Raw genomic sequence first — 26,359 nt, 5'->3', positions numbered from 1 at the left:
AAATAAGCAGGCTGACAATATACAGCCTTGACGAACTCCTTTTCCTATCTGCAACAGTCTGTTGTTCCATGTCCGGTTCGAACTGTTGCTTCCTGACCTGCATACAGATTTCTCAAGAGGCAGGTCAGGTGGTCTGGTATGCCCATCTCTTTCAGAATTTTCCACAGTTGATTGTGATCCACACAGTCAAAGGCTTTGGCATAGTCAATAAAGCAGAAATAGATGTTTCTCTGGAACTCTCTTGCTTTTTCCATGATCCAGCGGATGCTGGCAATTTGATCTCTGGTTCCTCTGTCTTTTCTAAAACCAGCTTGAACATCTGGAAGTTCACGGTTCATGTATTGCTGAAGCCTGGCTTGGAGAATTTTGAGCATTACTTTATTAGCATGTGAGATGAGTGCAATTGTGCAGTAGTTTGAGCATTCTTTGGCATTGCCTTTCTTTGGGATTGGAATGAAAATTGACCTTTTCCAGTCCTGTGGTCACTGCTGAGTTTTCCAAATTTGCTGGCATATTGAGTGCAGCACTTTCACAGCATCATCTTTCAGGATTTGGAATAGCTCAACTGGAATTCCATCACCTCCACTAGCTTTGTTCGTAGTGATGCTTCCTAAGGCCCACTTGACTTCACATTCCAGGATGTCTGGCTCTAGGTGAGTGATCACACCATCGTGATTATCTGGGTCGTGAAGATCTTTTTTGTACAGTTCTTTTGTGTATTCTTGCCATCTCTTCTTAATATCTTCTGCTTCTGATAGGTCCATACCATTTCTGTCCTTTATTGAGCCCATCTTTGCATGAAATGTTCCCTTGGTATCTCTAATTTTCTTGAAGAGGTCTCTAGTCTTTCCCATTCCGTTGTTTTCCTCTATTTCTTTGCACTGATCACTAAGGAAGGCTTTCTTCTCTCTTCTTGCTATTCTTTGGAACTCTGCATTCAGATGCTTATATTTTTCCTTTTCTCCTTTGCTTTTTACTTCTCTTCTTTTCACAGCTATTTGTAAGGCCTCCCCAGACAGCCATTTTGCTTTTCTGCATTTCTTTTTCTTGGGGATGGTCTTGATCCCTGTCTCCTGTACAATGTCATGAACCTCATTCCATAGTTCATCAGGCACTCTATCTATCAGATCTAGGCCCTTAAATCTATTTCTCACTTCCACTGTATAATCATAAGGGATTTGATCTAGGTCATACCTGAATGGTCTAGTGATTTTCCCTACTTTCTTCAATTTAAGTCTGAATTTGGTAATAAGGAGTTCATAATCTGAGCCATAGTCAGCTCCCGATCTTGTTTTTATTGACTGTACAGAGCTTCTCCATCTTTGGCTGCAAAGAACATAATCAATCTGATTTCGGTGTTGACCATCTGGTGATGTCCATGTGTAGAGTCTTCTCTTGTGCTGTTGAAAGAGGGTGTTTGCTATGACCAGTGCATTTTCTTGGCAAAACTATTAATTATGCGTAGACAACAACAACAACAAAAAAAGGGAATATAATAGAAAAAATAAAGACATCAAAAGCAGTTTTTTTTAAAAAAAATAGACCAATAAAAGCAGTATCAGGAATGAGAGACATAATAATACATATTTCAAATTTCAAAAGTATAATAAGGAACTAAATGAACTTTAATTCAAAAACTTTAATGCCAAAAAATTTAACAAATCAAAAGACAAATGCTCTGACAGATTTAAAACTACCAAAATTCAACTAAGAAGAAACAAAAAACCCAAATAACTTTCCATTAACTTGCCATTTAAAACCTTTCTACAAAGAAAACCGTCCCAGATTACAAGACTCTTAAATTCTTCTAAACATTTCAAAGAAGTAAAAGTTTGTCGCTCAGTAATGTCTGACTCTTTGCAACTCCATGGACTACAGCCTGCCAGGCTCCTCTGTCCATGGGATTCTCCAGGCAAGAATACTGGAGTGGGTAGCCATTTCCTTCTCCAGGGGATCTTTCCAACCCAGGGATCAAACCTGGGTCTCCTGCATTGCAGTTGGATTATTTACCATCTGAATCATTTGAAAACATAATACTAATTCTACACAAACTCCTCCAGAACATAAAAGAGGAACTCCTCCCAACTCATTCCACAGTAAGAAGCCAGAGTTGCCCTGATAGCAAACCATTACAAAAAAGAGAAAGGGAAAAAAGGAAATTACAGATAATATCCATGAGGAGTACAGATGCAAAAATCTTCAAGATTTAGTAAATTAAATCTAGCAACATACAAAAAGACCCTATTAAAATGTATCTAACAGGCACTCAAATATTAGTAAATAAATAATTTAGGTTTATTTCATAAGTTGTGGCTTACCCTATATTATCATTTGACTCATATTAAGGACACGACTGAGCGACTCAACTGAACTAAAGGACATTTACATTTTTAAATTAACTCTTGTTCCTGAACTTATAGGGTCATTTTTCAAGCATTCAGAGCAATAAAAACCAAATCAAATCTTACTAAAATACATTTGCAAAACAACACAATTAACAAGGGCTGGAAATTTTTATTACACAAGCTTGAACAGATTTAGGGACTTATATCAGAATACACATTATTTTATTTGTATAAATTTCTATTATAGGCCTAATTCTCCCTTTCACTCTAAAGAAAACTTTAGTAATTCTTCTAAGCAAGTGCTTCTGTAACTAAGCAACATAGACAACACTGTCTGTATTCTTTGAATGGCTAGCATGCTATCATTAGAGCACAAAGACTGCCCTCTTCCCTACACCACGGCAGAGTGGGAAGTCAAATGTATCCTCTGGTTCAGTCCGATCTTTCCAAGATGGTTCAAATGCTGTTTTTTCCCCTCTGTTATCTCCTCCTTTAGCAATAATAACAACTTTTCCAGGTTTCTGTTGTTTTAGTGAAACACCTGACTATTTGACAATGGCACCCCACTCCAGTATTCTTGCCTGGGAAATCCCATGGACAGCGGAGCCTGGTAGGCTACAGTCCATGGGGTCGCGAAGAGTCGGACCCAACTGAGCAACTTCACTTTCACTTTTCACTTTCATGCACTGGAGAAGGAAATGGCAACCCACTCCAGTATTCTTGCCTGGAGAATCCCAGGGACGGAGGAGCCCGGTGGGCTGCCGTCTATGGGGTTGCAGAGAGTCAGACATGACTGATGTGACTTAGCAGCAGCAGCAACTAAATTAACAGTTCATTTCTAGGTCTGTAAGGTTTCTTGCTGATTTCCAGTGGAAAAAAGTTATTTATTAACAACTATGAATTCCCTTTCCTGATTTCTCTTGCCTGCCAAACTAAGTTACTCATTAGCACTTGTACAAAACAGTCAAATGAGATCATTAAATAATGTTACCTGGACCATGAAAGCAACTGCAGCACCCCTGACAGTCCTGAGAGAATTTCAAGAATTTTAGGAACTAAGGGTTACAATCTGAGTTAATATTAAAAATTGGGTAATAGTGTTGGGCTTCATTAAATTCACTTCAAGCCACATTTATTCAAAGTATTTGTCACTCGGTCATGTCCAACTCTTTGCAACCCCATGGACTGTAGCCCGCCAGGGACCTCTGTCCATGGAATTCTCCAGGCAAGAATACTGGAGGGGATAACCATTCCCTTCTTCAGGGTATCTTCCCAACCCAGGGATCGAAACTGAGTCTCCTGCACTGCAGGTAGACTCTACCATCTGAGCTACCAAGGAAGTCCTTCAACATTTATTGAAAGCCTACCATTTATTATCTACAAAAATTTACAGAAAATTACATAATAGGGAATTAAAATCTCTAAGGTCTCTTCAATTTTTTAAAAAACTGATTCTTAGTATTTTTTTATATATTGATTATACACATATATACTTTTATTATATATTACTTGACATAAAATATAACTGCAGTACTGTAGTATAAACAGTAGAAAACTGACTTTGTTTTCAGTAAGTGTTAATGAGTCATATGGGTTAAAAAATTGCTATTTCTAATTTCTCATATATCTGAATGCTGTGAGAGTTTTTTAAATGGGTAAAAATGATCTGGGTTCTCAAAAAGCATGTATAACATAGCCGATCATTCTCTAAGACAATTTACCCACCCAAAATTGTGTACAATATAAATGATCTAGCACTTCACTCAACAGAAAATATAGGATGAATATTTAAAAAAAAAAAAAAGATTCCCTCTAACTTAGCTATTTTATAAAGAATAATGAATAGGAGGAAACTTTAAAGAGAAGAAATTTTAAAACTAGCCTTTTAATTCACTGAAGGAAAAGTTCTAGAAATATTGAATGAATGTCTAGTGCGTGCTTAGTCATGTCCAACTCTCTGTGACCCTCTGGACTGTGGCCCACCGGGCTCCTCTATCAAAGGGATTTTTCAGACAAGAATACTGGAATAGGTTGCCATTTCTTTCTCCAAGGGATATTCCCGACCAAGGGATCCAACCTGGGTCTCCTGCATTGCAGGCAGATTCTTTACCCACTGAGCCATCGGGGAAGTCCTACAGTATTACTAGTAAGAGACAAAGATGGAGTTTATTTCTGGTTTCAAAGAGTAATCATTTCCTTTCTAGAAGAATAAAACCCTTTAAAAACTTCATTGTTCAGAATTTCCTGAACTAAAGTGACCGATTATTCAAAATGAAAATCTGATAACCTTTACTCTAATTTACTGAAGCAAAAAAAAAATTTTACAAACGCACATCTCTAACATGAAACTCAAAGGAACCAGGCAGGGAAGAGGATGGGGTAAGAGAGTGGTTATTTATTGTTTTCCCTCTGAAAATATGACTTCTTGAGTGTCCTGGTGTTCAGTGAGGAGTCTTTTTCAAGATTAAAAATGGTGAAAGGAGATGTGGGCAGGAAGAATGATATACTGGTCTAAAAGAAAAAGCAATGCCTAAGGTTTCCATCTATCTATTTAACACAAAAAGATAGTACATTTACTTTATCTGTCCACGCCTTATCATACAAAAGGAAAAAAATAAATTCAGTATCACCAAATGAAGAGTTTTCCTGACTATTCTCTAATATATTATGATCTTCATATGTCTTTCAGTATCCTTTCACTGTTTTATGCCAATGTTCACCCACGTGAATATGCATCATTGGTATCAAATCACATGGCATTAATAAAGATATCATTAATACTTAAACAGGTATTCAGTTTTTAATATAATTTCCCTATAAACACAACAGAGCTGCTAAATTCCAAATATGCTATTTAAACTAAATACTACTACGCTATGTTTCACAAATTTCAAATTTCTCATATTTATCAAATATACTGCTGAACAAACCAGATAGCATGAATCAAGGTTTTTATACTCATAAAAACAACAAAGAATAAGTACCATATGTGTATATATATATATATATAAAATAATGTAGAGCTAAACTTCTAAAAATGTAAGTTTAACAAATGGTAATTAGTATATATAATGAATATAATGAAGTGTACATTCTCTTGTTATGATCCTCAACAGTAAGTCAAATTACATTAAAGATGTAGAACTTTTCAAAATGTCAAATTCCATTTCATTTGATCTTGGTGCATGAGTCTTTTTAATAAGCATTCTTAAAAGAGCTCAGGATTTGTGGGAGGGTGGGGGGGTGCTGTAATTTAAAAATCAGAAAAGCAAGATCTGCATCACAGAAAACAGTTATTAACTTTCAAAAATTAAAAACAAATCAATAATCACAGAACTATAAATAAAAAACATATGAGATACCACTTCACACTCATGGAATGGCTACATTAAAATAGCTAACACAAGTGTTGAGGATGTAGAGGAATTGCAACCCTCATGCACTGCTGATGGAAATGTAAGATGGTGCAGTAACTTAAGAAAATAGTCTAGTAGTTCCTCAAAAGATTAAATATAGAGTTACTGTATGACTCAGTAATTCCTCTTCTAGGTATACACCCAAGAGAAATGAAAACAAATGTCTATACAAAAACTTATACACAAATGTTCATAGTAATTTTATTCCTAACAGTCAAAAGGTGAAAGCAACCCAAATGTTCAACAATTGATGAGTAGATAAATAAAATGTGGTACAATACACAATGGAATATTATTCAGCAATAAAAAGGAACAATATATTGATAGATGCTACAATCTTGATGAATTTTGAAAACATTTTGCTAAGTGAAAGAAACCACTCACCAAAGACTATATATTTTATTATTCCAATTATTAGAACTGGAGAATTCCATGGACAGAGGAGCCTGGTAGGCTACAGTCCACAGGATCACAAAGAGTCGGACATGACTGAAGCGACTTAGCATGCACACACCACAATAGGCAAATCTACAGAAACAGAAAGTAGATTAATGCTTGAATAGGTCTAAGGGGTTGGAAGAAAATGGGGCAGGGGTGGGGTGATTGCCAAAGAGTACAGAGTTTCTCTCTGGAGTAATGAAAATGTCCTGTAATTGTTTGTGATAGTGAACAACTTTGTGAACATGCTAAAAAACCACTAAATTGTATTCTTCAAATGCATTAATCATATGGCATGTGAATTATATCTGAATTAAGCTATTAATCTGTCAACATGTCAGCAAATTTGGAAAACAGCAGTGGCCACAGGATTGGAGAAGGTCAGTTTTCATTCCAATCGAAAAGAAGGGTAATGCCAAAGAATGTTCAAACCACCATACAATTGCACTCATTTCACATGCTAGTAAGATTATGCTCAAAATCCTTCAAGCTAAGCTTCTGCAGTACATGAACTGAGAACTTCCAGATGTACAAGCTGGATTTAGAAAAGGTAGAGGAACCAGAGATCAAATTACCAGCATCTGTTGGATCATAGAAAAAGCAAGGAATTCCAGAAAAACATCCACTTCTGCTTCACAAACTAAAGCTTTCAATGTGTGGATCACAACTATAAAAAATTCTTAAAGACATGTGAATACCAGACCACCATATATGTCTCCTGAGAAACCTATATGAAGGTCAAGAAGCAACAGAACCAGAGATGGAACTATGGACTGGTCCAAATTGGGAAAGGAGTGTGTCAAGGCTGTATATTGTCACCCTGCTTATTTAACTTATATGCAGAGTACATTATGGGAAATGCTGGGCTGGATGTATCCCAAGCTAGAATCAAGACTGCCAGGAGAAATATCAACAACCTCAGATATGCAGATGATACCACTCTCATGGAAGAAAGCAAAGAGCTACCAAAAAGCCTCTTGAGGGTGAAAGAGTAGTGAAAAGGCTGCCTTAAACATTCAAAAAACTGAGATCATGTCATCCGGTTCCAACACTTCATGGCAAATAGAAGGGGGAAAAGTGGAAAGCAGTGACAGATTTTATTTTCTTGGGCTACAAAATCACTGCAGATGGTGACTGCAGCCACAAAATTAAAAGATGCTTGCTCCTTGGCAGAAAAGCTATGACAAAGCTAGACAGCACCCTAAAAGCAGAGACATCACTTTGCTGACAAATATCCATATAATCAATGGTATGATTTTTCCACAGTCATGTATGGATGTGAGTACTGGACCATAAAGAAGGCTAAGCGCTGAAGAACTAATGCTTTCCAATTGTGGTGCTAGAGAAGATTCCTGAGTCCCTTGGACTGCAAGAGGATCAAACCAGCTAATCCTAAAGGAAATCAACCCTGAATATTCATTGGAAGGTCTGATGCTGAAGCTGAAGCTCCAATACTTTGGCCACCTGACATGAAGAGCTGACTCAACTGGGAAAGACTCTGATGCTGGGAAAGACTGAGGGCAGGAGAAGAAGGGCACAACAGAGGATGAGGTTGTTGGATGGCATCACCAACTCAATGGACATAACTCCAGGAGATAGTGAAGGACAGGGAAGCCTGGTGTGCTGCAGTCCATGAGGTTGCAAAGTCAGATGGCATCCACTTCTAGACACTGGAAGCAGTACAGTGAGACCTAGAGTCAAACTGTGACTTTGCCAACTTCTTACCATATGACCTTTAGTAAATTATCTAATCTCACTCAATTTTCAGTTCCTTTCTCAGCATAGAGAAAAGTACTTATTTCACTGGATTACTATAAGAATTTAATGAGATAACAAAGTTACATGTAAAAAACAGTGTATGTTATACGACATACCATGCTCAAACAACAGCTATTCTTATTATTTCAACTATTTTATTTTTACTAGACCTTTATTTTCTTGTTCCCATAAGGAAATACATAATGCGGACTTCTGCAAGGTTTGTCCCAAATCCATGCATCCAAATTAAACCTTATAAATTTTAATTCCTTATAAGAAATATTATTTTATTTTTTAAAGCAATTTACTTTCTATCTGATGCCTTGCCTGGAATATAAATGACATTTATGAAGTTACTCTTTTCATAGAAATACAGAAATTAAAAGAACACAAAATTCAATGTCACTAATGGTTGGGGGGGTACTCATTAAAAAACAAATTCAGTGTTTATTTTTAAAATTGCAAATTTAGAAATTAAGGTCCAAAGATTAGGCAGCCACAAAAATCAACCTAATTAAATAAAATTTGCCAATAAATGCATTACTTTATACTAAAAATATTTTATCCATATGCTTAAAAACACAGTGAAGTAAATTTAAAGTCCTATGAAATAATCTCCTGTTTAAGAAATGAATGTTCTTAATTCCCAAGTAATTTGATAACATTTCTACAGAAAGTCCTTAATGAAAAACTCTCATATGAATGAAAGTCAACATTTTAGAATGAAGTGTAACATGCACAAAACAACATTAAGTACAAAGACAGCAAATAACATTTTATATGTCTACCTAAAAATTCAGCATTACATTCCCCCAAAACTTATAATTCTATTCTACAATGAATCACATAAACAGGTCAAATTTTGATGGAATCAAGTACAGAATCAAAAGTCATTCAACAATCACATTCCTATCTGAAAACATGGAAAAGAGCCTTTCCACTCAAATTTTCAGGAATATTTTAATATCTCATAAGTGTGTCACACTTTATAAATCATTGTTTGAGAAAAATCAATCATGGATTTCTAAATATATTTAATTAAACCAAAATTAAATTAAGATTTTAAGTTTCTGGCTAGAGCTAAATATAATAGAACACCATACCTAAAATATAAATTACATTTTTTTCAAAGCTAAACAAAAATTTTTTAAATGCCCACAGGGTATTGTATCTCTACAAAGCTGCACAGCCTAAAAACAAAGTTTCTTTTATCACTCCTAAGACCAACACTTAAGGCAACAATATATTTAACTAACCTGTTTTATTCAGAATAAATCTTTCACCCACAAAAAAAGAAACTTATATTTAAAAGTTACATAATCAATTTTTATGTCAAGTTTTTGAACTCTCATAAAAAGGGCCTACAAAGACAACACCTTTATCAATTTCTCAAATCTGGTAAATCAACAGTTTACTATATTCCAAAAGTTGCTGAAAAAAATTTTTTAATTAAAAATATCAAACAAGTAACTTTTTACTGACTTGTTTACACATGTATATTTCCTATTTTTTATCCGTCTATCCATTCTTTTAAAAGCATTCCCCCTTTTTTTAGTACATATAGCTTTAGGTGTAAAAATAACAATGAAAGCTATCAAAATACTAAGTGTTGACATTAACTATAGCTGCCTCTGTACTTTTCTGCATCCTTAGATTGTTTTTAATGAACATATAAGTATTTTCAAAATGAAAAAAATTTTTCAACTTGCTTACCACCCAGCTTCTTCACAAGACTCTTATATGCCAATCTTTTGTGGTAAATTAGGTAGAAAAGAGATGTGAATTTAAACAAACATTTTCAGGTAAAAAGGAGAATGTCAGAAAATGGGAAAACATAGCCTTAAAGCATCTTACATAATGCTATCTGTAAATACTTTAAAAGCAGATGGTTAACAACTAAAAACTTTGGCAAGAATTTTTTTCTGCTTCAAATTTACTATTTCCCAATGAAAATGAAAGTAGATTAGTTTTGTGTGAAAAAGGCCCAATTGCATTTACGTTCTAAGTCATTTTCTAGGTCTATAAAATGATCTCAAACCATGTACTATTAATATCATAAAACCGATTAAAGCAAGCTAAAGACAGATCTTAGAAACTAGTTTTGTTTTTTTTTTTTAATGCAAGTTATTAGACACTTTCTGATATGGAAAAGAACTCAACAAAACTATTTAGCATAATAAATACTATAAATAATAAAAGTAATGCAAGGCCTCTTACCAATTTCAGCAGGTAGTTGTTTGATTTTGTTCTCTCGAATGCTAAGCATGCTGAGTTTTGACAGGTTTTTGATGTCTTTTTCCACAGTAGTTATACGATTAAAGCGAAGGTAAAGAGTGGTGAGAGAATCTAGCCTATACACCACTGAAGGAATTTCTCTCAGTTTATTATGCCTTAAATCAAGCATCCGCAGCTTCTTCAAGTTATCGAGAGAGTCAGGCAAACTGGTAAGTGAATTTTCACTTAGAGCCAGTGTCATGAGATTTACTAGACAGCCCACTTCCGCTGGGAGGGACTGTAATTTGTTGCTATATAAATAAAGTTCTGTTAATTGAGTCAACTCCTTGATTGATGATGGCAATATGTGTATAGACCTCTTGGATAAGTCCAAACGCATTGAGTTCTCTTCTCGGCATTTGTTGAGCTCTTTAATCACCTCTGCATTGCTAGACTTTTTTCTAGTCCCAGGTGCTGGATTTGGCCGTTTGATCGTATTATCAACCGAAAAAGCCACCCCTGGCTGGGCAGCACTGGAGTCCTTCTTTCCATCTTTGGCATCTTTCCCTTTGGTCTTAGGTTCTTTTTCTTTGCTCTCTTTCCCAAAACCTCCAGAGGCTTTTGCCTCCTTTTCTCTTTCCTTGGCTGATGGTGCTTTGGGATCTTTCTCTTTAGAGTCTTTTTCTTTTCCTAAACTACTACTCATGGTGACTCAAGCTAGGGCAAAAACTACATGAACTCCTTTTATTTACCAACAAAAGAAATTCAAAGATGAAGAGACAAAGATCCTACACAGTCAAAAAAGGTGTTGGCTTGAAGAAGTAATCTCCATCTGTTACATGCTGGATCTAAAACCACTATGCCCATTTCTGATTACTCATTCCAACTGGTAAAATGGTGCTGGTCAATCAATGATTCATTAGAATTCCTGAAATATAATACAGAGAGAGTATTAAATTACTTTAGGTTATAATTTATATTAAGTAAATTGGTGCTGCAAACAATCTTACTGACAATTTTGCTATTTTCCTATGATTTGAAACAGTAAATATTGAACACCTTCTACTTTACAAAACCCATTAAAAAACTAAAAATTAATAAAACAGATTCTAACTTTGAGGAATTTACAATCTAACAGGAAGTGGTAAGATAAGAACAAGTAATCAAAATGCAAAATTCTAAAGTGATGAAACATGGAGAAATCACCACAGCAGCTAATGTCTAAGTACTTTCTATGAACAAACACCACTGCAAGGAATTTACAAACATTAATTCTATATCAGCCCTGAGATAAATCCTTATCCCTGTCTTACACACAGGGACAACTGAGGCACAGAAATATCTTTAAATAACCAGCTTTGTGATCTTGGCAAAGTAATGAAACTAAGATTCCAAAATGGTGGTACATTGCCTACATGCCTAACTCCTACAGTAAAACTGCTATATCTGCAGCTAATTAACAAACAGTTTCAAGCAAAAGGAAAGACTTGAAAGGCAATCATGACAGAATGGAGAGCAGTGGAGTAAAGGAACAAAATTGAGATACATATGGAAAACAGCAAATACATCAGGACAGGGGCTCTAAGTACCCCTTTTGAGAAACAGTAACAGAGCAATATACATGAAACCTATATTCTAGGAACTGAAAAGGTAACTTTTTCAGTTGACAGTAAGAAGGATTAAGGGTTCTTAGAAATAGGAACAGTTCACTGGTAAAAATGACTGACCAAAATGACCCACAAAGGTTGAAAATACAAGGGGGAGATGGAAGTAAGACAACACTAGGCTAATATGATCTATTCTTGGTATAAGACTAGAATGTTGATCATCACATTTAATAATTATTTACTCAGAAAAACACATCAATAAGCCATATATACTAAATATATTCCCTAATCTTACCTTAAATGCATATGTGAAAGCTTTACAATACTGAATCTTAAATTACAATAGAAGACTTCTGATTCCATACAAGTTAGAATAATAATAATTCCATACAAGTTAGAAAAATATTCTGTTTTTCACATTAATTGTAACTTAAAACCCTGACAAAACACATGAAGCAACTAGCAGAATATTCTGAAAGGTAGATACAAGAAGACAGACTGGTTAATAAAGGACAGGGAAACCTGGAGGGCTGCAGTCCATGGAGTCCCAAAGAGTTAGACATGACTTGGTGACTGAACAAGAAGAACTAAAGAACAAACGGAGATAAATACAATAACTGAAATGAAAAATACACTCGAAGGAATCTACAGCTGAATAACTGAAGTAGAAGAACAGATAAGTGACATGGAAGACAGAATGGTGGAAATCACTGCCATGGAAAAGAAAAAATAAGAATAAAAAGAAATGAAGACAGTCTGAGAGACCTCTGGACAACATTAAATGCATCAACATTTGCATTATAGGGGTCCCAGAAGGAGAATAGAGAGAGAATGAACCTGAGAAAATATCTGAAGAGATAATAGCTAAAAACATCCCTAACATGGGAAAGGAAACAGTCACCCAAGTCCAGGAAGCTCAGAGAGTCTCAGGCAGAATAAACCCAAGGAAGAACATGCCAAGACACATAGTAATTAAAGGGAAAAAAAAAAAATTTAAAGCAACAAAGGAAAAATGATAAATAACATACAAGTGAATTCCCATATAGTTATCAGCTGATTGATTTCTCAGCAAAACTCTGCAGGCCCAAGGGGAGTGGTATGACATATTTAAACTGATGAAAGGGAAAAACCTACAACCAAGAATATGCTAGGAGTTCCCTGGTGGTCCAGTGGCTAAGACTCTGCAATCCCAGTGCAAGGACCCAGGTTCAATCCCTGGTCAAGGATCTAGACCCCACATGTCACAACTAAAGATCTTGCACGCCACAAACTAAGATGTGATGCAGCCAAACAAATTAAAAAAAAAAAAAAAAAAAAAAGAATACTGTACCCATCAAGGCTCTCAGTCAGATGTGACAGAGACATCAAATGTTTTACAGACAAGCAAAAGCTAACCAGCACCACCAGACCAGCTCTGCAACAAATGGTAAGGGAACTTTTCTAGGTGGGAAACAGACCAGCGAACTTAAAACAACCTTGCACATATATTAGACTGCTATATCAAAATCTCATGGGAACAACAAATCGCAAAACTATGATAAACAGACAAAAAAGAAAAAGCAGTCCAAACACACTAAAAATGGTCATCAAACTGAAAGAGAACAGAACAGAAGAGGAAGGGAAGAAAAAAGGCCTATTAAAAACAAACCCAAAACAAGTGAGAAAATGGTAATAAGAACATATATATTGATAATTATTTTAAATGTAAATGGATAGCTATTCAATAGATGTAAAAAAATGAAATCAGAACATTCTCTAACATACACAAAAATAAGCACAAAATGAATGAAAGACCTAAATATGAGACCAGACACTATAAAACTCTTACAGGAACACTTAGGCACTTTCTGACATAAATCGCAGTGATATCTTTTTCAGTCCATCCCCCAAGAGTAATGGAAATAAAAACAAAAATGAACAAATGGGACCTAATTAAATGTAAAAGCTTTTGCATAACAAAGGAAACCATACAAAACAAAAAGACAACCCACAGAATTGGAGAAAATATTTGCAAATGACATGACCAACAAAGGATTAGTTTCCAAAATTTACAAATAGTTCATGGGGCTTAATATCATCAAAACAACTCAATCAAAAAAGGGTATAAGACCTAAATAGACATTTCTCCAAAGAAGATATGCAGATGGCCATGAGGCACATGAAAAGATGTTCAACATCACTAATTATTAGAGAACTGCAAATCAAAATTACAGTGAGATATCACCTCACATCAGTCAGAATGGCTATCATCCAAAAATTCACAAACAATAAATGCTAGAGAGAGTGCGGAGAGAAGGGAACTCTCCTACATGGTTGGTGGGAATGTAAACTGGTATAGCCACTGTAGAGAACAGTATGGAGGTTCCTTAAAAAAATTAAAAAGAGAGCTATCATAAGATCCTACAACCCCACTCTTGGGCATGCATATTAGAATCCGAAAGGATTTCTGTACTGTTTACAACAGCCAAGACATGGAAAAAACCTAAGTGTTCAACGACAGAGGACTGGATAAAGAAGATGTGGTATATATAACACAATGGAATAATACTCAGCCATTAAAAAGAATGAAGTAATGCCACTTGCAGCAGCAAACATGGATGGACCCAGAAACTGAGTGAATTGTTAGAAGGAGAAAGTGAAATATGATACCACTTCTATGCAGAATCTAAAAAAAATGATACAAATGAACTTATTTACAAAACAGAAACAGGCTCATAGAGAACTTACAGTTACCAGGGCAGCGAGGTGGAAAGAGACAGGTAGGGAGTTTAGGACTGACAGGTACACACAGTTATATTTAAAATGGATAACCAACAAGAATCTACTCTGCTCAATATTATGTAACAACCTAAACAGGAAAGAGTAGCTATATATATATGTATAACTGAATCACTTTGCTGTACTCCTGAAACTAACACAACATTTTCACCCACTATATTCCAATATAAAATAAAAAGTTTTAAAAAGACAGAAAACATATAAATTGCAGAATGATAAAGAATGGTTCCATCTGTATAATGTTTCAATACATCCAAATTAATATATATGGTTTGTGAACACATTTATCATACCATAGACAGTCCTTTTTTTTTCTTTTTAAAAATATTTTTGACTTTGAACCAATATTGTACTTCTCATGGTTTTAATTTGTATTTCTTGACATTCATTTTCAAATGTTTGTTAGGCCTTTGTATTTCTACTTGTGTAAATTTTTTAATTCTTTGCCAAAAAAAAAAAAACCAAAACATACATTTAGACACACAAAGGATTGAGAAACATCAAATTCAGGATGGTGGTTTCTAAGCTGTGGTTCCAAGGTGGCTTCTAAGTTGCAGTTGTAAAGACAAGTAAGTAGAACGCTAACCCAATGTTTGACAAGTGGATTTCAGTAGAGTCCAAAGTTATGTTTTCATTTTGAAGCAAATGGGCAAATGAACTCTGAGTCCTCTTCTGGCTGTATGAAAGATTTAGAACGCCATCTTCTTCTAGTTATTAGAAGAATATTTATTTAACAAACTATGAGAAATAATACCTATCAAACTGATTAAAAACTAAAAAAAGAATTGTGCTGGTGAGGACACAGAGACACTTATACTCTCATAGACTGCTGATGGGCATATAATCCAGTAAAGACTTTTTGAAAATGTCGCTTCTTCATAATATGATTAATTTGGCATTTTTTGTTTGAATAAAAATATAAATGTATGTGAGAGTTACAAATCTGTGTAATAACACAGAAAAAAATAAAAGAATACATCCTCTAACTGTTCATTTAACTGCTTACCTCTCTCTCTGGAAAAAGATACTGGGTGATGAGAGAGAGAGAGAGAGAGAGAGAGAGAGACAAGAAAAGGAAATGCCAGGGCATGAGGTAAAGAAATTGAAGTTGAGACCAAATCATAAAGGGCCATGGACACTGAGCTTGAGTTTGGACTTTGCCACAAACTCTTCATCTAGGATCTTACACATACCACATGGAGAACACTGATGAAACAGATATGTACTTTGAGCCTGACTTATCAGGAAAGGAACTTATGTATCTACATCTGCCTCAGTCTAGCAAATCTGTTATCAAGTCTTCAGTTAAACCCTTTCCCAAAAAAGCAGATCTCCATTGCCTCTGCTTTTACCTGCCCAATCCTAATGGTACAAGACTTGCTCCCTCTTTTCAGATAGGCTGAGAAATTTATAAACTACTATCACACGATTATATTTGATTTCCAAAGTGACCATCTGTTAAGCAGGGCACCCCAGGAGTGTTACTCTCATTAACAGATGAGACTTTACTGACCTCTCTCCCCTTCTCTCTCTCTCTCTCTCTCCCCTTCTCTCTCTCTCTCTCCCCTTCTCTCTCTCTCTCTCTCTCTCTCCCCCCCCCTCCCCCCGCCTCCTCTCCTTAACCCTTTCTATCCTTCCCTGTTTTTCTAGTCCCCCGGTCCTAGACACAGGAATCTGGTTGAAGGGCCCTCAGCCTGAGCTGAGGATTGGAGACTGATCACCTCCTCTTGGCAGAGAACTCAAATTCTGGTCCTGGTCTTGTCTGATTTCTGGTAGGGCCGAGTTTCCAGTCCTCCCTTCTCTGGAGGCCCAGGGAAAAGTCCCATAATGCCTGGGTATCTGTAGGTGGCAGGGGACATCTGTAAGGCCACCCCTTTCGCCACCCACCCCGCCTCCTCCCCCTTCTTCTTTCAACCTGGCTTCCTTTCCTCCCTTGAAATCTCTGATGTTAGTACTTGGATCTGAAGTTCTGTGTCTCTATAGGAGGTTTTCTGAGAGACTGATTCTTGTATTTAAGGGCTTCCCTGGTGGTACAAAGGCTAAAGCGTCTGCCTGCAATGTGGGAGACCTGGGTTTGATCCCTGGGTCGGGAAGATCCCCTGGAGAAGGAAATGGCAACCCACTCCAGTATTCTTGCCTGGAGAATCCCATGGACGGAGGAGCTTGGTGGGCTACAGTCCACTGGTCGCAAAGAGTCAGACACGACTGAGCGACTTCACTTTCACTTTCACCTTAACTAAGGTTTATGGAAGTTAAATTATCTGCCCAACAGCATGGTGGGAGTCTGACAATAATAACACTAGAGGTAGCAGCAGATAATGTTTATTTAGTACTTACTACTTGTCAGGCACAGTGCTAAATGCTTTTAGCTCTTATCTCATGAAGTCCTTGCAACAATTTTGAGCCAGATTAACATCCATTTATAGATAAGAACACTAAGGCTCAAGAGTAATCAAACAACTTGTCAAAGATCACACAGACCATAATTGACTAAGTCACAAGGCTAACACAGTTCCAACTCCAAAACCCATGTCATAACCACTATACTATTTCAGAATACATTAAAGGGTTATACATAACCATGTAAATAATCAGGATTGACACAGGAATCAAGGAAAATTTTTAACAGGGCAAGACTGAAAAAGGTAGGATTGCTTTCTATAGTCTTAAGAAATGCTAAATTAAAAAACCCAATACAGAAAATCTAAATATCTTTACAAAATTATTCTCCCTCCATATAGATCACACTAGTAGTTTATTACGGAGAAGGCAATGGCACCCCACTCCAGTACTCTTGCCTGGAAAATCCCATGGACGGAGGAGCCTAGTAGGCTGCAGTCCATGGGGTCATGAAGAGTCGGACACGACTGAGTGACTTCACTTTCACTTTTATACATTGGAGAAGGAAATGGCAACCCACTCCAGCGTTCTTGCCTGGAGAATCCCAGGGACAGGGGAGCCTGGTGGGCTGCCGTCTATGGGGTCGCACCGAGTCGGACATGACTGAAGTGAATTAGCAGCAGCAGTAGTTTATTAACAAATCTGAGAAATTAAGAAATTTCTGAGCAAATGAGAAATTTCTTCCACATATTATTATATGCCTAAATGCACAATTCATATAACTTTCAATTCAACAAGTTCAATTATTTTCTACTGAGTTGTATCTTCCTGAAAAGTATGATAAAAAGAATATATTTTATAAATTAATTTTAATTCAGTACCTTACAGTTTAACTCTACCACCAATTAGCTCTACTTTTCCATTAATAGAATATATCAATGTTTCAATAACTGACCACTAGAAAGTGATAACACAGCTCAATTTAGAAAAGAGCCTGACTCATACATCTGTGGCCCATGCACTAATTATTAAAAACTAGTACTGACTAGTCCCTTCTAGTAATAGTGTCATAGGATCCCGCAATCCCACTCCTGGACATGTATCAAGAGAAAACCATAATTCAAAAAGATACACATACCCCGATGTTCATTGCAGCACTATTCACCCTAGTCAGGTCATGAAAACAATTTAAATGTCCATCAACAGAGATGTAATATATATTACACAATGGAATATTACTCAGTCATAGAAAAGAATGAAAAATGCCATTTGCAGTGACATGGATAGAACTAGATAGGGAGTGAAGTAAATCAAACAGCGTATGATACTGTCTATATGTGGAACCTTAAAAAAAAAATGTACAAATGAACCTATTTAGAAAACAGAAAGAGTCACAGATATAGAAAGCAAACTTATTTTTACCAAGAGGGAAGTGGGGGAGGGATAAATTGGGAGGTTGGGAGACATACACACACTACTATATATAAAACAGATAACTAAAAAGAGTCTACTGCATAGCACAGTGACCTCTACTCAATACTCTGATGATCTATAAGGGAATAGAATCTTAAGAGTGAATATATATGTACATATAATTGATTCACTTTGCTGTACAGCAGAAATTTATAGAATATTTTAAAGCAACTATACTCCAATACAAAATTTAAAAAGAGTACATGCTTATTTTCTAACTATTTTTCTCTTGCCTAGGATAAAGAGAATTATTCCCATAAGTGAGGGGGGGGACTGGATGTTCAGAGACTTGAGGAGTTCTAGCTATATTAAATTAGACTTGCCTTGTAACCTAATTCAGTCTCTATCCTGTATTCTAATGTTAAATGTACATATCTGCTAGCTAATTTCTGATCTAAAGGAATTTGGTTAAAAGTACTATTGAAAAACATAGATTTTTGCATGATACAGGATGGTCGGGGCTGGTGCACAGGGATGACCCAGAGGGATGGTATGGGGAGGGATGTGAGAGGGGGGTTTGGGATGGAGAACACGTGTACACCCGTGGCAGATTCATGCTGATGTGTGGCAAAACCAATACAATACTGTAAGGTAAAAAAAAAAAAAAAGAAAAAAGAAAAACATAAATTTTAAAGGGGGAAACTACTGTACTTCAAGGATTCAAAGAGAATTCTTGGGGAATCTATACAAACTCACTGCTACCTAAAAACAAACAGGAGGAGGGACTCAGTGGCAAAAACAGTAGATCAACTGCAAAGAGTCTTCAAGGACAAAAAAATATGACCAAGAATTAATACTGAGTTCTAACAATATAGTTCAGTATAAAAACAGGTAAATATTATTAAACATGTAAGAACTGAAGGAATATTGTTCCTATTAATTGCTCTTGAAGAAAACACTAGTTAATATAATTCAAACATCCAAAAGATAAACAGAAAAACTATGACCTCCTGGGCCTCAGTGCCACCCACCAGTGGGCTAACACCAAGTCTGGGACCCTGAGGCCCCACAGTCAGAGACTCCAGGATCCAGCTCTACCTACCAGTAGGCTGACAGGGCTTACCCACTATTGGACAGCACAAGCCCCAGGATCCCCTGGGCCTCAGCCCCACTCACCAGTGGGCCAACATCAGTTCCAGAACTATTGTGGCCCCACAGCCAGTCTTTAAAGATTCAGCCCACCCACTGGCAGGCCAGCACCACCACAGGACTCCTCTGTCCATGGAGCCAAATGTGCCAGGACCCAGCCTTACCTACCAGCTGCCAGTAGCCTCCACAAAAGGTGGGGCCTGGCAACCAACCAGGCCAGCCACATCTCAGTGTACCCACAGAAGGTAGCCCACCACAACACAAAGGCCAAAAGAACTCACACAGAGGACATTTTTGGAACTTAAATCTCTGGTGACTACAGAGGAGTGTGCTATGAGGACCTCTAAGACATTTTCTATATAAGGCCACTATTCCAAGATCAGGAAATGTAAACAACCTTTTGAATAAATAGAAATGAAAGCAGGAACCTGGGATTCCCTGGTGGCTCAGTGGTAAAGAGTCTGCCTGCAATGCAGGAGATACAGGAGAAACAGGCTCAATCCCCCAGTCAGGAAGATCCCCTGGAGAAGGAAATGGCAACTCACTCCAGTATTCTTGCCAGGACAATCCCATGGACAGAGGAGCCTGACAGACTACGCTCCATAGGGTCACAAAGAGTCAGAGGTGACTGAGCACAAAAACAGGCAAAATAAGGGGGAACAAGTTAAAACCCCAGAAAAAGAACTAAGTGGAGATAAGGAATCTACCCAATAAAGAGTACAAGGTAATGGTCTTAGAGATGCTCAAAGAACTTGGGAGAAGAAGGAATAAACACAGTAAGATTTAACAAAGAGTTAGAAAATATGAAGAGCAACCAAATAGAGATGAAGAATACCATAAATGAAGTAAATACATTAGAAGGAAACAACAGCAGATTAGATGATGAAAAGGAATAAAGGAGTGAGCTAAAAACAACAATGGAAATCACTAGAGCTGAAAAGAAAAAAGAATAAAAAGAAATACGGACAGTCTAAGAAACCTCTAGGACAACATCAGCATACTAACATTCACATACAGAGATCCCAGAAATGTGTGTGGGGTGGGGGGCGGGACGGGGGCGGAACAGAACATATCTGAGTACAAAACAGTTGGAAACGTCCCTAACCTAGGGAAGGAAACAAGACACCCAGGTCCAGAAAGCACAGAATTCCAAACAGAATCAATCAAAAGAGGACCACATCAAAGATACATGGTAATTAAAATAGCAGAAGTAAGAGATAAAGGGAGAATATTAAAAGTAGCAAGGGGAAAGCAGTAAGTTATATACATAAAACTACCAGCTGTTTTTCAGCAGAAACTCCACAGACCAGAAGAGAAAGAAAGGCATGATATATTTTAAAAAATGAAAGACAAAAATCTACAATTAAGAATACTCTCCTGAGCAAAGCTTTCATTCAGATTTGGAGGAAAGAGCAAAAGTTTTACAGACCAGCAAAACCTAAAAGAGTTCAACATCACAATCAGTTTTGTAAGAAATGTTAAAGAAAAGGCCACAACTAGAAATATGAAAATTACAAAAGGAAAAGTCTCATTGGTAAAGGAAAATATATAACAGACTGATAAACCTTGTCAGTTCACTTCAGTTCAGTCGCTCAGTCGTGTCCGACTCTTTGCGACCCCATGAATCACAGTACACCAGGCCTCCCTGTCCATCACCAACTCCCGGAGTTTACTCAAACTCATGTCCATCAAGTCAGTGATGCCATCCAGCCATCTCATCCTCTGTCGTCCCCTTCTCCTCCTACCCCCAATCCCTCCCTGCAGTCAAATCTTCGCATGAGGTAGCCAAAGTATTGGAGTTTCAGCTTTAGCATCAGTCCCTCCAATGAACACCCAGGACTGGTTGGATCTCCTTGCAGTCCAAGGGACTCTCAAGAGTCTTCTCCAACACCACAGTTCAAAAGCATCAATTCTTCGGCACTCAGCTTTCTTCACAGTCCAACTCTCACATCCATACATGACCACAGGAAAAACCATAGCCTTGACTAGATGAACCTTGGTTGGCAAAGTAATGTCTCTGCTTTTGAATGTTATTTAGGTTAGTCATAACTTTCCTTCCAAGGAGTAAGCATCTTTTAATTTCATGGCTGCAGTCACCATCTGCAGTGATTTTGGAGCCCAAAAAAATAAAGTCTGACACTGTTTCCACTCTTTCCCCATCTATTTCCCATGAAGTGATGGGACTGTATGCCATGATCTTAGTTTTCTGAATGTTGAGCTTTAAGCCAACTTTTTCACTCTCCTCTTTCACTTTCATCAAGAGGCTCTTTAGTTTCTCTTCACTTTCTGCCATAAGGGTGGTGTCATCTGCATATCTGAGGTTATTGATATTTCTCCCGGAAATCTTGATTCCAGCTTGTGCTTCTTTCAGCCCAGCGTTTCTCATGATGTACTCTACACAGAAGTTAAATAAGCAGGGTGCCAATATACAGCCTTGACATACTCCTTTTCCTATTTGGAACCAGTCTGTTGTTCCATGTCCACTTTTAACTGTTGCTCTCTGACCTGCATATAGGTTTCTCAAGAGGCAGGTCAGGTAGTCTGGTATGCCCATCTCTTTCAGAATTTTCCACAGTTTAAAAGACAAAAGTAGTAAATATCATCTGCTACAGTTTGGCTGGGAAGTTCTGATTCATCCACCATAGTCACTAGACATTGCTCCTTTGGATTTCTATTAATTTTGGCCTTTACAAATTCTCTTAATGGAAAAAACTTCAATTTCCTGGAAGACTGTAAAAGACACCTGGAATAGTTCTTTGTTCAAAAAGATAAAAAGTTTTGGGAAGATGGAATTATGAAGTTGCCTGAAAAAAGGCAGAAGGTAGGGGAACAAAATGGTGAATATGTTGTTCTATAAAGTTCTTGGTGAAAATGAAAAATATATCACTTACTTAAAAACTAAAAGAACTTTTTAGCCAACCCAATATACAGAGAACATTCCATCCATAAGTAGCAGAATAAGCATTCTTTTCAAGCACATATGGAACATTCTCCAGGATAGACTATAAGCTAGGCCACAAAAAAAAGTCAGTAAATTTAGGAAGACTAAAATTGTATCAAGCAACTTTTATAATCACAAGGCTGTGAGAATAGAAATCAACAAGGGAAAAACACTGCAAAAAACACAAATACATGGAGGCTGAACACACTAAACATCAATGGATTACTGAAGAAATTAAGGCAAAATTTAAAAAAAAAACAGATAAATGAAAATACACTGAGCCAAAATCTATGAGACATAGCAAATGCAGTTCTAAGAGGGAAACAGTAATACAAGTGTATCTCAGGCTGCATTAAAAATCTCAAACAACCTAACCTTACACTTGAAGGAATTAGAAAAAGAAGAAATAACAAAACCCATTGTCTGGTGGCTCAAAAATGGTAAAGAATCTGCCTGCAATGCATGAGACCCAGGTTCAATCCCTGGGTCAGGAAGATCCCCTGGAGAAGGGAATGGCAACCCACTCCAGTATTCCTGCCTCGAGAATCCCATGGACAGGCAAGCCTGGCTGGCTACAGTCCATGGGGTTGCAAAGAGTCAGACATAACTGAGCAACTAATACATACTTACTTACTTAATGTCAGCAGAAGCAAAGAAATCATAAAGATCAGAGCAAAAATACATGAAACAGAGACTAAAAAGCAAAAAAAAAAAAAAGGCAATGGAAAAGATCAATGAAACTAAAAGCGAGTTCTTTGAAGAGATAAACAAAGTTGCTAAACCTTTAGGCAGACTCATCAGAGAGGGCCCAAATAAATAAAATCAAAAATGGAAAAGACGTTAAAACCAACACCACAAAACAAATGATCACAAGAGATTACTATGAACAATCATATGGTAATAAAATGGACAACATAGAAAAAAAGGACAAATTCCTAGAAATGTACAATCTCTCACAACTGAATCAGGGAGAAACAGAAAATATGAACAGACTAATTATCAGGAATGATATCAAATCAGTAATCAAAAAATTCTCAACCAACCAAAGTCCAGAACCAGACAGCTTCATAGATGAATATTACCAAATATTAGAGCTTCCTTGGTGGCTCAAATGGTAAAGAACCACCTGCACTGCAGGAGACCCAGGTTCAATCCCTGGGTTGGGAAGATCTCCTGGAGAAGGGAATGGCTACCTACTCTAGTATTCTTGCCTGGAGAATTCCACTGACAGAGGAGCCTGGTGGGCTACAGTTCATGGGGTCACAAAGAGTCAGGCACGACTGAGTGACTAATACTTTCACTTTCACAATACTTTATGCTGCTTTATACCTTTAAGTACACCTTAATAGTTATAGCTTGATCTGTATCTTACTCTCTTAGGTATAAAAGATAAGGAAATAAACATAAAGATATAATAAACACAGATGAACGAAACATACCCATTAAAGGAAAAAGTCTGATATTAGATCACAAAATAAAATATAACTGTGCATACTAGATTCACCCTCATCCTGCCCAAACGTGAAAGGATGAAAATGAAATACATGCAGATTCTGTATGTTCAAAATGACACAGGGATTATATTGGCACAAGGATATTCATTGTAGAACTATATGTAAACAATAATATATTCAAGTAACCTAAATGCCCATCACCAAGGCCATGGTTATATACATTATTTTTTATTCAGTGAAATACTTTGCAATTACTAAAAAGAATGGTCAACAACCATGTACTGGTATAACACAATTGAGACAGTAAAGCTTTCTGGGTAATAGTTAGAACTCTGTAGACAGACTGCTGGAATTCAATTTCCAGTTCCCCAACTACCTAGCATTTTAAAGTTTCTATGCCTTAGTTAATTTCTTTGTAAGAGGAGGATGAAATAATACTACCTACTTCTCAAGATGTGGCATGAAGATTGTGATGAAGATTAGTAATAAGTACTAAAATGCTTGTTAAAACAGGTTGTAGAACATACAAAGCACTGCAAAAATATATTAATTATAAATAAGTGAGAAAAACCCAGGTGTAGAACAGCATATTGTGCTATTTATGGGAAAATATATATATATAAATATATGCTTATATGTACAAAATACAGAGGTACCCACAAAACTGAGAGTGGTTTTGCAGGAAAGAAAACTAGGCAGAAGTCTCAGAATAGGAGAAATATTTGCTGCATATGTCTGTATCTTTTGGACTCTGCATCATAAGCATATATTGACCAGACAGAAATCAGTACTTAAATTACCCTTAAAAATCTTAAGGAATCTAAGATAACTAAACACAGTGCAACTTTTTTTTTATTAGTTCTCTGACCACTATGCCTAAGGTCCATTTACTCAGATCAAAGGTTACAAACAGCAAACTCTCAGAGACAATTGTATTTCTTCAAAGTATCTATGAAAGCTCAGATATTTAATATGTTACTGTATAATATACCAAAGGAATTTATCTTTGGAGACAACATTACAAATACAAATGTCAAAAAAATGTTCAAAGAAATGTGCATACAAATACCAAACATTAGAAATAACTTACATACACATCAAGTGTCAATAAATTATGGTGCCACACAATGGAGTTTCATTCAGATATTTAAAATGATAGCATACACACATAAATTTAGGTTTACAATTTTGCACATAAATGATAAACAGTAAATTATGGACTCTTCAAAGTTCCCTGGACTTCAAGATCAAACCAGTCAATCCTAAAGGAAATCAACCCTGAACATTCATTGGAAGGCCTGTTGTTGAAGCTCCAATACTTTGGACACCTGATGCAAAGAGCCAACTGCAAAAGATCTGGATGCTGGGCAAGACTGAAGGCAAAAGGAGAAGGGGGTGGCGAAGACAAGATGGTTAGATACCATCACTGACTCAAACAACCATCACTGACTCAAACAGACATGAATGTGAGCAAACTCTGGGAGACAGTGAAGAACACATGGGGTCAGAAAGAGTCAGACACAACTTAGCAACTGAACAACACCAACAACAAACTATGGACTCTTTCTACACAAGAACACAGATATCCTTCATTCCTTTTCATTGTTATAATTTGTGGTATGACTACACCATAATTTACTTAATCATTTTCTTATCAACTGACATTTAGGTTATTTCTATTTGCCTTCGGTGGGGGGATAGGTAGCACAAATAATGCTTCACTGAACATAAATCTTTATATACAGGAACCAGTATTTCCATAAGGCAGGGTCCTGAAAGCAGAACTGTTCGGTCAAAACTAAAGTGCATTTGAAATACGTATGCTAGTGTTAGTTGCTCAGTTGTATCCAACTCTTTGCAACCCTCTGGACCGTAGCCCGCCAAGCTCTTCTGTCCATAGATTTTTTTCAGCAAGAATACTAGAGTGGGTTGCTATTCCCTTCTCCAGGGGATCTTCCCAATCCAAGAACTGAACCCTGGTATCCTGCATTGCAGACAGATTCTTTACTGGCCGAGCCACCAGGGAAGCACTAAAATATGTGTAAGTATTTCTAAACCGTCTTCTTCCAAAGAGAATGCATAAATCTACACTCTTTCAATCTTGACAATCATTATTCTTTCTCATTTTTATCAATCTGATGTATGAAAAATGACATATTATCTATATTTCTTTGATTAGGGACGGTGAAGAAATCTTTCCATTCTTCCCGTTTGTGGTATTCAGGCAAAATACGGACTATAGTTACATTATGTATAATACTCATCATGGTTTTAATTTTTCTTAATTTGCCAATATTTAATCATTGGAGGAGAAGGAAATGGCAACCCACTCCAGTATTCTTGCCTGGAAAATCCCAGGGACAAAGGAGCCTGGTGGGCTGCCATCTATGGGGTCACACAGAGTCGGACACGACTGAAGCACTTAGCAGCAGTAGCAATCACTGGAAGTTTCACATACAAATTCAGACTACTACTTCTCATTTAAAAAAAATTTTTAAATGTGAGC

The 26,359-nt window shown here is 36.8% G+C and overlaps 1 protein-coding gene across 5 annotated transcripts in view; it reads right to left on the bottom strand.

Annotated features, from left to right (window-relative positions):
* The window catches only part of SHOC2 (SHOC2 leucine rich repeat scaffold protein), an 87,838-nt gene that overhangs the window by 43,699 nt on the left and 17,780 nt on the right, over nt 1-26,359 (bottom strand). For all 5 annotated transcript variants that reach the window (XM_044935134.2, XM_006043927.4, XM_044935135.2 and 2 more), the window contains exon 2: nt 10,175-11,099. In XM_044935134.2, the coding sequence (XP_044791069.1) occupies nt 10,175-10,877 (703 nt within the window). In that variant the 5' untranslated portion in view covers nt 10,878-11,099. The remainder of the gene's footprint in view (nt 1-10,174; nt 11,100-26,359) is intronic.

This window comes from Bubalus bubalis, chromosome 23, assembly GCF_019923935.1.
Source record: "Bubalus bubalis isolate 160015118507 breed Murrah chromosome 23, NDDB_SH_1, whole genome shotgun sequence".
Taxonomy (NCBI): domain Eukaryota; kingdom Metazoa; phylum Chordata; class Mammalia; order Artiodactyla; family Bovidae; genus Bubalus; species Bubalus bubalis.
This window is presented reverse-complemented; position numbering and strand designations above follow the sequence as displayed.